Here is a 17,519-nt window from a genome sequence, read left to right as displayed (position 1 = left end):
TGGAAAACAGAAAGCCTGAAGCAGAGACTGCAGTGAATTCTGGGACCAGAGAAGCAGGAGAGTGCTGCATGATGGGGAATCTGTGCTTCCAATGTTAATCAACCCATGTTCACACACACCCAGCTCAGCATTTATCAGACCAGTTCTAATCTGGATTTGCTAAGGACTTTTCCCCCCCCAGACACACACACACAGCTCTAAATTTAATAGGCATCTCGGGCCGTACATTCCCCGGTCCCACTATGGGAGGCCTATTTAAACTTGATTGACTAAAACTCGGTTGCCGGGTTAGGGAATGCTGAGGCAAGAGACCGAGTCCGAGGGGGTATGGGCAACATTGGAACAATGGTTAAGGGTTCATCGCAGCATCCAGCCTGATGGAGCCCTAATCCCAGGTGTTGTCATATCTTCCCCGAGACGACTGGTGGGAGTCCTCTCCACAAAAGGTTATGAGCACCCCAATAATTGCTTTAAGTCTGTTAAAAGACTATAGTAAGATCTGGAAAAGCCATGCTAAGCTGAGGCTTGTGCACAACAAGTAAAAATCCAAAATCCTGATGCTGCAAGCTATCTATTGTTCCTGAAGAAACCATGAGATATCCCATCAGTATATCTGCCATCCATAGGAATCTCAAGCTGGCTCCCAAGTATTTGGGTTACTCCCTAATCTTAAGTGTTTCCTGATTATCAATCAGTTTCCTGAGATGGTCCAAACCAGATAACCCGTTGTCAATAGAAAAGACAATGATTTACGCTACTGAGGGTGCGTCAAAGCAGCTGAACTGAGGGTATAAAAATCTAAGTGTGTGTGCTGCAGAAAAAAAAAAGGAGGAGGAGGAAAGGAGAAGGAGAGGGAGAGGAAAAGGAAAGAAGAAGAAAACTGCCTGAGGCAGCAGGATCAGCCCCGTGTAGCCCAGACACCCCTGGCCCTGTCCTGGGGCAGTGATATCTGGAGGGCGTGCAGCCAGCACAGCTCAGCATTGCTCCATCCAGGCGATCACCCTGCCCCAGACGCCCCCAGAGAACTGGAGGAGCTGGACTTGGTGGATGGGGCCTGCAGCCCTAGGGGTGGGGCTTGTGCATGGGGAGGGCATAGTGGGGGTCCCTTAGGGTTGGGAGAGGCATGGGCAGAGCTGGGGGGACAGGGGCTGTGGGTCAGGAGTGGGGGGCACCGGCAGGGCTGGGAGGGAAGGGGCAGCGGGTCGGGAGTGGGGAGCACTGGCAGGGCTGGGGGGCAGGGGTACAGGTCAGGAGTGGCGGGCACCAGCAGGGCTGGGAGGGGCACGGATGGTGGGTTGGGAGTGGGTGGCACCGGCAGGGCTGGGGGGGGCAGGGGTGGTGGGTCACGAGTGGGGGGGCACTGGCAGGGCTGGGGAGGCAGGGGGGCAGGGGCGGCGGGTCAGGAGTGGGGGCACCGGGGGGGCTGACTCAAGTTTCCATCGGCCCCCCCTCTGCATGTCCCCAGCCCCGGGAAATGAGAGGAGGCGATTGGCTGCTGGCTGCCCAAGGGGCGGGGCGGTGGCAGCGCAGTCCCAGGTGCATCACTGACACTTGAACTGAGGTTTGGGGTGATTTGAAAATGGTATTTGTTGTAATGCAAGTGAAAATAAAAATTAATGGGTTAGTTTGTGACTTTTACAGACAAACTGAAGATCTGTGCCTGCGGGGTTCATGACAGGGGTGCGGAGAGGAGACCGGGGTGCGAGAGCAGGGGTCCAGATGCCTGGGTCCTTGCGGGGCCAGGGCGGTGCTGAGGGCCTGGACACCTGGGATCTCTGAGGGAGGGACTGGGGGTGAGACCTGGGGGTTTGGATGCCTAAGTCCTTGGGGGCTGGGGGGTGAAAACAGTATGTCGTTGCTTCTGGGTCTGGAGTCTAGGTTAGGAATCAAATTAGTGTTTAGACCAAAAGAAGCTCGCTAAAAAGCATTTTTCCAACTCCTTGAGTTGATCTAATAAGATACTGGATTTACCCAAAGAAGTGTGTGTGTGGGGGGGGGGGGGGTAAAGATCGGTGGTGTAAGGTCATCTACGTACCCATGTGACCGAGCCTCCATCCGCTTCGTACTCTTCCCTTTCCTGTTTTTTGTCATTTGCTTCTTTCCCCTTTTCTCTTGTCTCCTTCCCTTTTTCTCTCCCACATCTTTTCTTTCTCCTCCCCCGCTGGATGCGTGCGTCTTCCCCCAGGAAGGACAAACAACACACACACACACACACACACACACACACACACACTTCTCACATAACACAGCAATGGCCTCGGTGCCCCCCAGGTGTGACACAACTGCACGTGCACACTGCCAGGCTCACACGCGTGGGGATACGGGGCACCGGCGCTGTGGGAGACCGGACAAGATCTCATGGCCACACATCGGTGTCAGCAGCTGTTTGGCTGAAAGCCGGGCACTGTCGGCAGGGAGCTGGGCGCCTGGATGCCATTGGCCGTCCCGCTGCGTGTGCCCACTCCCCGGGAAATGGCAGGAGGCGATTGGCTGATGCCGGCGCGAGGAGTGTGGTCGCTGGCAGTGCTGTCCCATGTGTAGGTCCGGGTCTGGACAGACGAGTGCGGGGGCGGAGGGGGCAGCCCGGGGGCGGGGCGGGGCAGGGCCAGGGGCAGCAGGGCCGGGGTGTGGGAAGCTGGCTGTGATGGCCCCACCCCGCCCCACCTCGCTGTCCCCCCTGCTGCAGGTGTCCCAGCTTTACTCTTGCTCGCTGCTCCGGGACATGGCTGCTCCTGTGTGCGCTGGTTGCCCTGCCCGTTCCCGTAGCCGCTGCAGCTCTGCCTGGACCAGATCCTGACCAAGGGATCTTCCCAGGGACCCTTTGGACAGCGTTGATCGGGGATGCCTGACTTCCTGGAACAACTTCCTGGAACAACAAAACGCTGGCTTGCATCCATAGATGCTTCTCAAGCAAACCCCGGGACATCATTCTCCCCTTGTACTCGGCTTTAGTGAGGCCGCAGCTGGAGTACTGCGTCCAGTTTTGGGCTCCACAATTCAAAAAGGATGTGGAGAAGCTTGAGGGAGTCCAGAGAAGAGCCACGTGCATGATCAGAGGGCAGGGAAGCAGACCCTACGATGACAGGCTGAGAGCCCTGGGGCACTTTAGCCTGGAAAAGCGCAGGCTCAGGGGTGATCTGATGGCCACCTACAAGTTTATCAGGGGTGATCACCAGTATCTGGGGGAACGTTTGTTCACCAGAGCGCCCCAAGGGATGACGAGGACAAATGGTCACAAACTACTACAAGATCGTTTCAGGCTGGACATAAGGAAGAATTTCTTCACTGTCCGAGCCCCCAAGGTCTGGAACAGCCTGCCACCGGGGGTGGTTCAAGCGCCTTCATTGAACACCTTCAAGAACAAACTGGATGCTTATCTTGCTGGGATCCTATGACCCCAGCTGACGTCCTCCCTTTGGGCAGGGGGCTGGACTCGATGATCTTCTGAGGTCCCTTGCAGCCCGAATGTCTATGAAATCTATGAAACTTGCCGCACACCTGGCACAGAGGGACTGCCGATAAGTTGCCGACCCCACGTGGGAACTCTTTGTCATCTGTCTATGTGTTGTTACCATTCACCGTTAGCTCTTTATTACTGTACTGTCTGTTTGTCACGTTAACCTTTCTGTTAACAGTTGTATGCTGAGCTATCAGTAAATTTGCCTTTACTTCACTCCCGAGTCGCCTCCTCCATCCCAAACCCAGCAGCCCAGCGGCTGATACAGTCACGGGGCCTCGCCGGCCTGTGCCAGGGGACGCAGGGGAGACGTCTCCCACGCCAGCTAGACACGGCTGTGCCCGGGCAGTGAACGTATGGCAGGACAGCCGCTCTCCCAGGCCAGGGCCTGACAGCCTGCACGCTCACTCCCGTGTTACCCCTCCATGGACACGGTAAGGAGGGGTGTTGGGCTCTGACTCAGGCCCTCCCATCCCATCCCCGGTGGGGTTGCTCTGCTGCAATGCACATTACCTGGCCCCTTGCATGGTGGAAAGCTGGCCCCCTCCACCGGTGCAAACTAATTGCCTGGGGATTTTTGTCCCCACCACAGTGATGCATGTGCACAGTCTCAGGACAGCACAGGGCTTGGCCCCAGAGGCGCTGAGGAGCAGGCAGGTCACCCCGGGCTCCTGGGCAGCGCCCCCGGGCAAGAGGAGCCTGTCCCTATGTGCCGTGGGCCCTGCAAGGGGCTTGGTGTGGGCGGGGTCTCCCCCATCTCTCCCTCCCGGAGCGGTCAGCCGGCGATGGGCTGCGCGGGGGGGGCTGGAGCCGTTTGCAGCCCGCACGTGTGCTCGGTCCGGGCTGTGGCCGCGTTCACACCGCGCTGTCACGTGTGTCTGCGCCCCGCGCCCCGATAGCGCGTTGTGTGTGTGTGTGGGGGGGGGGGGGGGGGGGGCTGCGCTGGGCAGGGGGCAACGCCGTCCGCGGGTCTCATTTACATAGTATTTGCATATGCAGATATGGGCGGTGCTGAAGCTCTCCTCTAGGGGCGGGCGGATTCCAACAGGCTGCTACCTCCTCCAATCGCGCCGCGCATGGCTTGCAAAGCAGGCTGGGAAGGGCCAGCAGCCCCCCCCACACACACCCCACACACCCCGCCCCGAGCAGGACGTGCCCGGCGGGGAGGTGAGTTTCTCCCAACCCGTCCCTCCTCCTCCTCCCCCTCCCCGCCGGCCCTCGGGGGCAGCGCTGCGGGGTAAGGGGGAGTTGGGGGCCCCGCAGGGCTGTGGGGGGGCGAGTGCCCTGGTGCCCCTGCGTCCCGCTCCCACCAGCCCCTTGCACACCTGCACGGGTTCCCGTCCCTCTAGACACTATGAATTTGGGACAAACGCTGTCCCTGGGTCATGCAGCCCCGGACAGGATTTGCCGTTCCTATTTGGGCGCAGTCCCACCCAATCAGGGAGCGGGGGTGACCCTAACTGCAGGGCGGGGACAGGAGGGAGCGGCCGATGGGCTGGGAAGGGTGGAGAGCTGCGGCTGCCCCATTTCTCCAGCCGGCCCGGTGCCCGCATCCTGCGCTGGGGCCGGAGGGAAGGAAGCACGGCTCCAGCACGGCTACGAGTGGGGTGCTCAGGAGCATCAGGGCTGGGGCAGGGTTACAGTCCCTGGTGTTGGATCCATGGCCAGATTTCTGCTGTCTCCTTTCCCAGAGGTGTTCCTGGAGACTGGACGCTGCCAACAGGCGCCGTGCACGAGTGTACAGAGAGTGAGAGCCCAGGCCCCCGGCCGGTGAAACCCCTCCTGGGGAGACGTGGCTGCTGCGCTGGAGCCCGTGGCAGCCGTGGGCCTTCCCTTCCCGGCAGGAGCTGGATGAGCAGGACCCAGCAGGGGCTGAGGGTGCAGAAGTGCCTCGTGTCGTCCAGACCGGAGCCGGTCCAGCACGAGAGCTGTGGGGGCAGGACGCAACGCAGGCCATGCAGCCCCCTTGCGAGGCCGAGCTGCCCTCCGCGACCCCACAGCTGGCAGCGCGGGATGAGCTCCCCACCCCAGAGCCCTGGCGCCAGCTCTTCCGTGGCCTGCGCTACCGGGAAGACGAGGGCCCAGGGAAGATTTGCAGCCGCCTGCGGGAGCTGTGCCGGCGCTGGCTGGAGCCCCAGCACCGCAGCAAGGAGCAGATGCTGGAGCTGGTGGTGCTGGAGCAGTTCCTGGCCATCCTGCCCCCGGAGATGCGGAGCTGGGTGTGCGGGTGCCGCGTGGAGACGTGTGCCCAGGCCGTGGCCCTGGCCGAGGGGTTTCAGCTGGGACAGGCGGAGGACGAGAAGCTCCAGGTGAGAGCGTTTGTTTGCTGCCATCTGCACCTCCATGTGTCAGGGGATGTCCCCCCCCAGATCCCGGCTCCCCAGTGACACACGTGTCTTGTCCCCAGGTCACCATGCGTGTGAAGGGCGAGGAGGGGTCCTCAGACCAGATGCAGCCTCCGGGGGCCCTGCCGGAGCCTGGCGATTCCTGGGGGCAGCAGCCAAATGCCCATGGTGAGGACAGGCTTCTGGAGGAGGCAGGAGAGCGGGAAACCTCAGTGCCCGAGGGCGAGCTGCCCCATGTCCACAAAGAGGAGCCCCCGCCCAACCCGGAGCCAGGTCTTTACCAGCCTTTTTGATACAAGCTTAACATGGGCTCAACACCCAAAGAGTAGCAGTTACCACCCCACACCCCCCGCCATTATTAGTGTTGGCAACGGGTTTTAGGTCAGTTGAGTTTGGGGGACAACTAAGTAGAAAACAGGGTGGGAGTGGGGTCACAGGCTCCAAACAAGTGCTGCATGGGGGGACAGCGAGCGGAGCAGAGCGGGCAGTAGCTGGTGGCTCTTGAATGAGTCCAAGGAGCCAGGGGCAGGTGAGGTGCGGGATGAAGTCTTGGCGTGCAGTTAGGAGCTGGTCCTGCTGTAGCTCCCTGGGACAGGGGAGACCTGGGAGCTGTCAGCACGTGGAGGGTCCCCAGGCAGGTGCCCCGGACCAGGCCCTTCCCCAGGCGAGGTGAGGAGCGGTGGGTCTCCCCTTTCCAGTGGCAGAAGGACCTGTCCCCCAGTGCAGAAATCTCTCTGCCAGAACAGTTCGGTGGGTCCGTGCTCCAGCAGGTCGGTGCTTCTTGTTCTCCCGGTGCCCCTGGGAACATTTCACATGTCCTGGTGTAGAATGACCCTGCATTTTCCCCCCCTCCACCCAAACATGTGGACATGACCCAACACCAGCATCCCTCCAGGTCCCTTCTCAGGGACCGATGTCACGCTGCCGTGATTACCACCAGCGCTGGGGCAGTTCTAGGGGTTCATTTCCAGCCTCTTGCCAGTGGGACAATGAATCTCCCGTCTCCCCTCTTCCACACACTGCAGCCTCCAGCTCCCTTCTTCCCAGGCCAGTCCAGGAGACAAGCAGGGCTTTCCCCGTGCCACTACCCAGGGGCTCACTTGTGCACTCTCTTCCCACCCGCAGGCGCTGGGACCCTGAACAGAGCGGATCAGCAGCCTCCCAAGGAAGGGTCTGTAAAGCTGGAGCTGCAGAGACCCTCCCTAGGGAGACGGGGACAGAGCGGCTCCCAGACGCCTGGGCCGGGCCAGCTGCAGGAGGGGCAGGGCAGGCCAGCGAAGCAGGGGGAGAGCATGGAGGTGAGCATGGCACCAGCTGGAGGTGGGGGTGGAAGTGCAGCTGGGGCAGAGCCCAGGAGGAGCCAGGGGTGCTGTCAAGAGTTTGGGGAGCAGAGACCAGAGGAGTGAGCAGGGGTGCTGGCATGGGAAGGCCTGGTCAGAGTCCAGCCAGCCAGCACCAGGGAGCCCGGGGCAGTGGTCTCTACAACTCAGTCCAGCAAGTCCTCTACAGCCTGCCTAGGACTGGGGAGCACAGAGGGTCTCTGCAGCCGATGCCAGCAGGGTCCCCCCAGCCCATCAGTTTGGCAGGAGTGAGCTGCACACCTGGCTGCTGATTATCTGTGTTAGTGTGAGGGGAGGCAGAAGCCGGGATGGATTTGCAGCTTACAGATTAACTGAATCAGAGGCGCAGCACAGGTTTTTTCAATTCCACACTCATTTGATAAGTTTGAATTGAAGGATATGCACAGACCAGACTATTAAATAGAGAGAGTCTTTTGCATACCAAGTGCAGAGGGGCAGCGTGGTGGGAAGGGGGACAGTGCTGGGAGAGGGGATGTAAGTAAAGACCCCCCCACACAAAGGGGACACGGCAGCTAATCCGGTTAATCGGAGAAGACTGCACAGTCCCTGTGTGGACCGTGCGTAACACAACCCAGCCTGCAGATGATTTCTGGTTGCACAACTCCATGTTCAGGTTTGTGTTGCAGTGTTGGGTGTAAGGACAGCTGCTGTGAGGTCAGCACTGGGAAGTCCAGGGAGGTGAAGGCATCCTGCCGCAAGCCTTTCTCTCTTCCTGGACCAGATGCCACAGGGCAGTGGGGGGGATTGTGGGGCACAAGCAGGGGTAGGGAGGCTATGGGTTGGGAGCAATTTTTTCTTTTATGAGAGAATTTGCAGTTCTTAAACCGAGAAAACCAGAATCCCTGCATATCCGTGTCAGTTGAGTAGCGTACCCCTGTCTGTCCTGGCTAAGCGTGCAAAGGGCTGTAGTGCAGAATGAGTGCAGACAGGGCTGGGGGCAGCGGGGCAGGAGACACTGATGCTGTAACGCTTGTGCCTGCAGCTCCGGGAGGTGTTTGAGGACGTGGCAGTGTATTTCACACGGGAGGAGTGGAAGCTGCTGGAAGAGGAGGACAAGGGGCTTTACCGGGACCAGATGCTGAGGAACTACCAAGCCCTCGTTTCCCTGGGTAAAGCTCTGGTTCTTGCTTTGCCCTGGAGCCATGTGAGCTCTGCAGTGTTGTTGTCTTCTCTCTGCTTCTAACTGTCTCATCCTCATGAACGTTTGGCTGGTGGCTTAAATCCCTTTGGTTCCTTCTGTTCTGTCCATGAGTAGACTTCTCCTGTCTCATACTTGTATATATTCCTCCTTCATTTGATCCAGCCACCTTCCCTGGAGTCTTCCGCCTTGATAACAGGATTTCCCTTTGCCTTCTCACCATGATTATATCATTTGCCATTCATTGTGCCTTAAAATGCACTAACAGCCATTCCATGGGCAGTTATTCTGAGTTCCTCCCTCTCTTGCCTAGTGTGTCCTGTCCAAACTCACTTCCACTCATTTGCCTGGAATTGCACTGGTGTTTGCTTCCTATGACCATACATCCACTACCTGGATGAAAAGGACCATCTCTTCCCCCTGCTATGCCTTCCCTTTCATCCTAAATGTCCATCCTCCCTTGTCCTTCAAGTCCTTAGTATAATCCCTGAGTTCATTGGCTCTATTCCCCAAATTTCAGTTGCTTATTCTGCATCCAGTACCACTAGATTTCATAGATTTTCATAGACATTAGGGCTGGAAGGGACCTCGGAAGATCATCGAGTCCAGCCTCCTGCCCAAAGGGCAGGACGTCAGCTGGGGTCATAGGATCCCAGCAAGATAAGCATCCAGTTTCATCTTGAAGGTGTTCAATGAAGGTGCTTGAACCACCCCCGGCGGCAGGCTGTTCCAGATCTTGGCGGCTCGGACAGTGAAGAAATTCTTCCTTATGTCCAGCCTGAAACGATCTTGTAGTAGTTTGTGACCATTCGACCTCGTCAGCCCTTGGGGCGCTCTGGTGAACAAACATTCCCCCAGATACTGGTGGTCACCCCTGATAAACTTGTAGGTGGCCATCAGATCACCCCTGAGCCTGCGCTTTTCCAGGCTAAAGAGCCCCACGGCTCTCAGCCTGTCGTCGTAGGGTCTGCTTCCCTGACCTGTGATCATGCGCGTGGCTCTTCTCTGGACTCTCTCAAGCTTCTCCACATCCTTTTTGAATTGTGGAGCCCAAAACTGGACGCAGTACTCCAGCTGCGGCCTCACTAAGGCTAAACTCTCTTTAACCACTGCACTAGCAGGATATCGAGGCCCTGCCCCTGACTTGATCTGCCGCATCCAGCGAGGACAGGTGGAGCTCTGGGTCTGTGATGATGAGGACCGTGGGGAAATGCGGAAGTCAGAGGACGTGCTGCCAGGTGAGTTGTGGCTGTCCCCTCCACCCGACTCCCCTCTCACAAATGCTCCATGCCCAGGGTGAAAGGGAGCCTGGAAACTGCAGACCTGCCCCGTGCTGCCATTTCAGGGTGTTGACCTCATATAGCTTATGGTGTCGTGTGTGCAGATGGGTGTTGTTCCACCCCCTGAAATTCAAACTGTGGAAACTGTTACCAACAGGATTGTTTTTGCCGAAGACCCCCAATGTTTGACATGGCCCCTTGCTGATTTAATATCAAGTAAACCTTAATAGTAATTATTCCAAGTTTCATCCCTGTAATATGACCTGACAAGTGGCTCCATTAGGCATTACAGCAGCGACCTTTGGTGGTGCCGGCCTTGTGTCCTTCGCTGGGTGTGGGAGATGTTTCTTTCTGGTTTTCCTGCTGTTCAAGTAGAAATTGCACAACCGCCCCCCAACTCCCCAGAGTAAGAGCATGCACACAACACCCTCTTCCTTTGTTTGTCCGCTGCGTCAGTAACTTTGTCATGCCAAATTGCCTCATCCCCAAGTTCCTTACCAGCTGAACAGTTTTTCTCCAGCTATAATTATGGGTAGGTCTTTTAATCTCTTCCAGTACTCAAATGATGGTATTCTTTAATATTTAAGATGGCTTTCTGGATCAGACAAACATCCCATGATCAGGGTTTTTGGGGACCAGACGTGTTCTCGGGAATCGTGCCCCTTCTATATAATGGGCAACGCTTTCCTTGTTGTTTCAAAAGGATTGCTTGGTGCCATGGGAGCACTCCCAGCGCCCCTCTGCCCTGCAAGATGCTGGAGAGATGGTAAGGGTCAAAAGGAAATGAACAAAAGGATGAGAGTACAAACAAACGGTCAATCTGCCCTTCTCAGTCTTTGGCGTGACTGATATTTTTGAGGCCCAGGAGGCCATAGTGCAGGGATGTACCATTTTCTGTAGCCACTTTGCAGATATTCCAGAACCCATCCAGAACTTGTGCTTACATTTCCTTGTGTAGCATAGTTAACACCACAGCCACTTGCAGCAATAACGGTACACAAACACGGCCGCGCAAGCAAGACAATGACTGCAGAACGCAGTGAAGCTTGAAACTTCTTTGTACCAGGGGAACTTCTTGATGATTCACTGCTGATCCGCATCCTGGAAAACACAGACATAAAAGGGAATGGCTTAGCCCCCTTTAAGTTTGTTCCTGTCATTGGATCATTTTTGACACTGTGGCTTAGTCCTGGCCCTCCTGCAGCTCCTTCACAGATTCCTCTCTTTGCAGCTTCAGAGGCTGTTTTTTTAGCAATCTTTTCTACTTCAAGTGACAGCTGCTGCAAGGTATACCCTGCCACACACTTTCCCTCCTTGGCTTTCACCCGGGGTTTTCTTTTGGGGTAGGCTCCCCCTATCCTTTTCAGAGGAAAAAGTAGCCCACAAGGCAGTGGGACCCAAGGTTTTCAGGTGCTCTGCATTCACATTTCTGAGGAGTGGCAATGTGGCGTTTCGTAGAGACTGCCCTGCCACAAGTAGCTCCACCGCACTAACCAGTCCCAGGAGGGTGTAGTGTTTAGGTCTTAGCCAGATCTAATTTTTAGGCTCTCCTGCCCTGGTTATCTTCACCCCTCATGGGCACAGTCTCTCACTTCTGGGTTTTTTGTGCCCCAGCCATTCTTGTTGGACAAGATCCCGATGCGAGGAAAAAGAAGGAAAGGGGCCAGGAGGCTTCCTTGGCTGACCAGAGAAATCCAGGGCAGACTAAGGGCCAAAAGGGGAGCACATAAAAAGTGGAAACAGGGAGAGATCACCAAGGAGGAGTATACCTCCCCTGCTCGCGCTTGTAGGGAGGCAGTTAGGTGGGCCAAATCTACCATGGAGCTGAGGATGACATCCCAAGTAAAGGACAACAAGAAATTGTTTTTTAGATATATAGGGAGTAAAAGGAAGGCCCAGGGAGGAATAGGACCCCTGCTAAATGGGCAGAAGCAATTGGTGATGGACAGGGGGGACAAGGCTGAACTCCTCAACGAGTTCTTTGCTTCAATGTTCCTAAGTGAGGGGCAGGACAAGTCTCTCACTAGGGTTGTAGAGAGGCAGCAGCAAGGCGCCAGACTGCCATGCGTAGACCCTGAGATGGTGCAGACTCACTTGGAAGAACTGGATGCCTTTAAGTCGGCAGGCCCGGATGAGCTCCATCCGAGGGTGCTGAAGGCACTGGCCGACATCATTGCACAGCCACTGGCGGGAATATTTGAATGCTCGTGGCGCACGGGCCAAGTCCCGGAGGACTGGAAAAGGGCCAACGTGGTCCCCATTTTCAAGAAGGGGAGGAAGGAGGACCCAGGAAACTATAGGCCAGTCAGGCTCACCTCCATCCTAGGCAAAATCTTTGAAAAGATTATCAAGGCTCACATATGCAAGAGCCCAGCAGGACAAATTATGCTGAGGGGAAACCAGCACGAGTTCATAGGAGGCAGATTGATCCTGACTAATCTAGTCTCTTTTTATGACCAGGTTATGAAACGCCTGGACTCAGGAGAAGGGGTGGATGTCATATACTTAGACTTCAGGAAGGCCTTTGATACGGTATCCCACCCCATACTGGTGAACAAGTTAAGAGGTTGTTACTTGGATGACTACACAGGCCGGTGGGTGGCGAATTGGCTAGAGGGTCGCACCCAGACAGTCGTGGTGGATGGGTCGGTCTCGACCTGGAAGGGTGTGGGCAGTGGGGTCCCGCAGGGCTCGGTCCTTGGACCGATACTCTTTAATGTCTTCATCAGTGACTTGGACGAGGGAGTGAAATGTACTCTGTCCAAGTTTGCAGATGACACAAAGCTATGGGGAGAAGTGGACACGCCGGAGGGCAGGGAACAGCTGCAAGCAGACCTGGACAGGTTGGATAAGTGGGCAGAAAACAACAGAATGCAATTCAACAAGGAGAAATGAAAAGTGCTGCACCTAGGGAGGAAAAATGTCCAGCACACCTACTGCCTAGGAAATGACCTGCTGGGTGGCACGGAAGCAGAAAGGGATCTTGGAGTCCTAGTGGACTCCAAGATGAACATGAGTCGGCAGTGTGACGAAGCCATCAGAAAAGCCAATGGCACTTTATCGTGCATCAGCAGATGCATGACGAATAGGTCCAAGGAGGTGATACTTCCCCTCTATCGGGCGCTGGTCAGACCGCAGTTGGAGTACTGCGTGCAGTTTTGGGCGCCGCACTTCAAGAGGGATGTGGGTAACCTGGAGAGGGTCCAGAGAAGGGCCACTCGTATGGTTAAGGGCCTGCAGGCCAGGCCCTACGAGGAGAGACTAGAGAAACTGGACCTCTTCAGCCTCCGCAAGAGAAGGCTGAGAGGCTACCTTGTGGCTGCCTATAAGTTCATCACGGGGGCACAGAAGGGAATTGGTGAGGTTTTATTCACCAAGGCGCCCCCGGGGGTTACAAGAAATAATGGCCACAAGCTAGCAGAGAGCAGATTTAGACTGGACATTAGGAAGAACTTCTTCACAGTTCGAGTGGCCAAGGTGTGGAACGGGCTCCCAAGGGAGGTGGTGCTCTCCCCTACCCTGGGGGTCTTCAAGAGGAGGTTAGATAGGCATCTAGCTGGGGTCATCTAGACCCAGCACTCTTTCCTGCCTATGCAGGGTGTCGGACTTGATGATCCCTTCCGACCCTAACATCTATGAATCTATGAAGACAGAGGCTGGTGCTGTCCCTGATGTCTCCTTGTCCAGTTGACCGGGAGCACTGGACGTGTGTAATCCTGGTCTCAGGCTGCATGAAGTGGGTGGGTGGAGTGGGTGGGATTCAGAAGATTTCATGCTGTGGGGGGAAGTGAATCCCCCAGTGCTTGCACCAGAATCTCCCCTCTGCCATTTCCTCTCTGGTGCCCCGAGTGTCACGAAGCCCGAGGCTCAACCCAGACTCCGTGTGCGGGTTCGTGCCAAGGCCTTTGCACCACTGCAGCTTCCTGTGATGTGGAGGCTGCCTGGGATTCATTAGCAGAGGAAAACTCTATGGGCTCATTCCCTGCACCAGACATTGCCCCTGAAACAGGTAGGAAGCAGATCACTGCTGTCAATCCTCCACTCCCAGAACATTTCTTGGAGGGATAATGCATGACACGTGATGGGTTTTGCTACCAAGCAGTGTCAGGCACTGCTCACCACACACTCCTGACTGGTGACAAGTCCTGGAAATGCACCCCGAGGGTGTTCACCATTGTACCCAGATGCTGCTTTCAGGACTGCCAGAGATCAAGGGCAAGCATTGCAGATGGGTCTCACCAAAGCACCGGGGCTTGTGGAGCATGTCAGCCCAGTCAGGTGGAGGGCTCCCCCTGGACCCACCAGTGCTGTGGGATACAGCAGCCCTTTGAGAGCCTCATTTTTCCTTTTAGCAGATCCCTCTGGTTTCATCCTCCACTTCTTAAAACATGAACCTATTCAGGTACAGTCCAAATGCACATGTCCCGTGTGTTTGTTGGAGCAGGGCCTGAGGTGATGGGGCTGAGAGCTGGGCTAGAAACCTTGAGAGTCTGCCTCTTAACCCCACCGAGTAGGGAAGATAAGACTGGCACAAGGACCTGGCACTGCCTCACCCCCAGCACTTGGGCCTCTGGCCAGAAGACCTAGTTTTCTTGAGAAAACACAAGTACCAAGTCCTGTCCTGCTCTGAGGCCCATCCCAGCAGAAGGAATAGCAGTGTTTGCCCCCTGGCAGCTGGGCAGGGACTAATCTGGTGTTTCTTCCTCCCATGCAGGACATGACTGGTTGCTGAGCAGAACTGAGGAGCAGGCTGCTGAGGAAGGGCCTGGAAAGCTGGAGCCACCATGGGCTTCCCTGGGGAGTATTGGTGAGGTGGATTCCCTGAGCCCAGGGAAGGACCAATGGCACAAGAATGAGGGGATGCCCCCAAAGCAGGAGAATGTAGCAGTGAATGCGGTCCCATCTCTAGTTGGGCCTTGGAGTGAAGAAGGGAAAGAAGCCAGTAAAAGCCCAAGATGCAGGGATGAATATGTCATGCTGAGACACCTGAAGAGGCAGAAAGCAAAGGTGCATTGGAGAGAGACACTGCATGCAAACCAAGGCAGTGTTGGGGGTCTCAGAGGGAAGCAGGAGCTCACTGCCAAGCCCAGGGGGAGAGCCCATCCCTGCCCTCAGTGCAGGAAAAGCATTAGCTGCCCCTCACGCCTAGCTCTACACAAGATAAGGCACACTGGGGAGATGACCCATGTACGCGCCACGTGTGGGAAGAGCACCTGCCTCTCGAACCTGGCTGCTCACCACCGGATCCATTCTGGACAGCTCCCCCACCGCTTCACCAAAAGGGGGAAGAGCTTTGTGCTGCTCAAAACCCAGGATGTGCACAGGAAGACGTGTCAGTACTGCTGTGTCACATGTGGTAAGACCTTCACCCATTTCTTCTCCCTGGTTCAGCACCGGCGCATGCACTTGGGAAGGAAGACATACCAATGCAAAGAGTGCAGGAAGAACTTCATCAGCTGGCAAGGCCTGTCCCAGCACCGGTGTGTGCGGAGGAGGCAGCAGCCAAACTGCTGCACGAAGTGTGGGAAGAGCTTCAGGCAGCACTCCAGCCTGGCCAGGCACAGGTGCATGCGCACACGGAAAAAGCCACATAATTGCTCTGTGTGTGGGAAGAGCTTCATCTTCTCTTCCAAGCTGCCCCAACACCAGGTTATCCACACAGGGGAGGAGCCACATCAGTGCTCTGCATGTGGGAAGAGCTTCACCCACTCTTCCACCCTGGCCCGGCACAAGTGCATCCACACAGGGGAGAAGCCATATCATTGCTCTGAGTGTGCGAAGAACTTCACTCGCTCATTCAGCCTGGCCTACCACCAGCACAGCCACACAGGGGAGAAGACACATCAGTGCTCTGAGTGTGGGAAGCGCTTCAGTTATTCCTCCCACCTGGCCAAGCACCAGCGCATCCACACAGGGGAGAAGCCATATCAGTGCTCTGAGTGTGGGAAGAGCTTCATCCAATCCTCCCACCTGGCCCAGCACAAGCGCATCCACACGGGGGAGAAGCGACATCAGTGCTCTGAGTGTGGGAAGAGCTTCACTCGCTCCTCTGGCCTGGCCTACCACCAGCACATCCACACAAGGGAGAAGCCACATAGGTGTTCTGAGTGTGGGAAGAGCTTTAGTTATTCCTCTGACCTGGCCAAGCACCAGCACATCCACACAGGGGAGAAGCCATATCAGTGCTTTGAGTGTGGGAAGAGCTTCAGTTATTCCTCCGAGCTGGCCCGGCACCAGCGCGTCCACACAGGGGAGAAGCCATATCAGTGCTCTGAATGTGGGAAGAGCTTCATCCAATCCTCCCACCTGGCCCAGCACAAGCGCGTCCACACGGGGGAGAAGCGACATCAGTGCTCTGAGTGTGGGAAGAGCTTCACTCGCTCCTCCGGCCTGGCCTACCACCAGTGCATCCACACAGGGGAGAAGCCACATAGGTGCTCTGAGTGTGGGAAGAGCTTCAGTTATTCCTCCGACCTGGCCAAGCACCAGCGCATCCACACAGGGGAGAAGCCATATCAGTGCTCTGAGTGTGGGAAGAGCTTTAGTTATTCCTCCGAGCTGGCCCGGCACCAGCGTGTCCACACAGGGGAGAAGCCATATCAGTGCTCTGAGTGTGGGAAGAGCTTCCGTTATTCGTGCCACCTGGCCGTGCACCAGCGCGTCCACACAGGGGAGAAGCCATATCTGTGCTCTGTGTGTGGGAAGAGTTTCAGTTGTTCCACTTCCCTGATCAAGCATAAGCACATCCACACAGGAGAGAAGCCATATCGTTGCTCTGAGTGTGGGAAGAGTTTCAGTTGTTCCTCCGAGCTGGCCCGGCATCAGCGCATCCACGCAGGGGAGAAGCCATATCAGTGCTCTGAGTGTGGGAAGAGCTTCAGTTGTTCCTCCGAGCTGGCCCGGCACCAGCGTGTCCACACAGGGGAGAAGCCATATCAGTGCTCTGAGTGTGGGAAGAGTTTCAGTTGTTCCTCCCACCTGGCCAAGCACCACCGCATCCACACAGGGGAGAAGCCATATCTGTGCTCTGTGTGTGGGAAGAGTTTCAGTTGTTCCTCCTCCCTGACCAAGCATAAGCACATCCACACAGGGGAGATGCCATATCAGTGCTCTGAGTGTGGGAAGAGCTTCATTTATTCCTCCGAGCTGGTCCGGCACCAGCGCATCCACACAGGGGAGAAGCCATATCAGTGCTCTGAATGTGGGAAGAGCTTCACCCAATCCTCCCACCTGGCCAAACACCAGCATGTCCACACAGGGGAGAAGCCACATCAGTGCTCTGAGTGTGGGAAGAGCTTCACCCAATCCTCCAGCCTGGCCAAACACCAGCGCATCCACACAGGGGAGAAGCCACATCAATACTCTGACTGTGGGAAGAGTTTCAGCATCCCCTTCAACCTGGCCCGGCACCGGCGCATGTTCAAAGGGGAGAAGCCACATCATTGCTCTTAGTGTAGGAAGAGGTTCTCCTACTCCTGCAGCCTGTGCTGAACACCAGTGCATCTACACAGGGGAGAAGCTACATCAGTGCTCTGAGTATTGGAGAAGCTTCACCCATCTCAGCACCCACCAGTGGTGCATTCAAACAAGCTCCCTCATGGTGGTGGCCTGCAGAAAGAGTTCCCCCAGGCTTTGCCCCTTGTAGGAAACTGTGGGAGTCTAGAGCCCAGACGCTGGCCCACAACATATGGTTGGGGGCATGAGCTAAGAGGAAACACCTCAGGCAGAGGTCAGCCCCAATGTGGGGGGAGGAGATGAGGAGGAGATGATCTTTGCATCAGCCTTGGAGCCTGTGCATTCCTCATCATTCTCCCAGGGGAAGAAGTGCCTTCACGCTAGGGTGCCCTCTTCCAGACGGCTGACTTCAGATGACACCCGGGGACTTTCCTTGGCTGCCTCCCAGCTTTCTCCTTCCTCCTGGTCCAGGGCTTCTGGTAT

General features: G+C 56.4%; 1 protein-coding gene across 1 annotated transcript; it reads left to right on the top strand.

The window, feature by feature from the left end:
- The first annotated feature begins 4,541 nt into the window (after positions 1–4,541).
- On the top strand, positions 4,542–17,136 carry LOC109281125 (zinc finger protein 11). The gene is made up of 7 exons (XM_059723482.1): positions 4,542–4,624; positions 5,149–5,766; positions 5,865–6,075; positions 6,928–7,100; positions 8,146–8,272; positions 9,420–9,539; positions 14,296–17,136. The coding sequence occupies exons 2-7, from the start codon at positions 5,413–5,415 to the stop codon at positions 17,031–17,033; spliced, it is 3,723 nt and encodes a 1,240-aa protein (XP_059579465.1). The 5' UTR covers positions 4,542–4,624; positions 5,149–5,412; the 3' UTR covers positions 17,034–17,136.
- The last annotated feature ends 383 nt before the right edge of the window (positions 17,137–17,519 follow it).

The sequence above is a fragment of the Alligator mississippiensis genome, chromosome 1, assembly GCF_030867095.1.
Source record: "Alligator mississippiensis isolate rAllMis1 chromosome 1, rAllMis1, whole genome shotgun sequence".
Lineage (NCBI taxonomy): Eukaryota > Metazoa > Chordata > Crocodylia > Alligatoridae > Alligator > Alligator mississippiensis.
Note: the sequence above shows the minus strand (reverse complement) of the source record. Positions and strands in the feature narration are given on the sequence as shown.

Excerpts from the sequence above, each read along its gene's own strand:
- LOC109281125 (XM_059723482.1), top strand. The coding sequence starts at position 5,413 with ATGCAGCCCCCTTGCGAGGCCGAGCTGCCCTCCGCGACCCCACAGCTG. Across the intron at positions 8,273-9,419 it reads CCAAGCCCTCGTTTCCCTGG|CAGGATATCGAGGCCCTGCC; the intron begins GTAAAGCTCTGG and ends CCACTGCACTAG. Across the intron at positions 9,540-14,295 it reads GTCAGAGGACGTGCTGCCAG|GACATGACTGGTTGCTGAGC; the intron begins GTGAGTTGTGGC and ends CCTCCCATGCAG.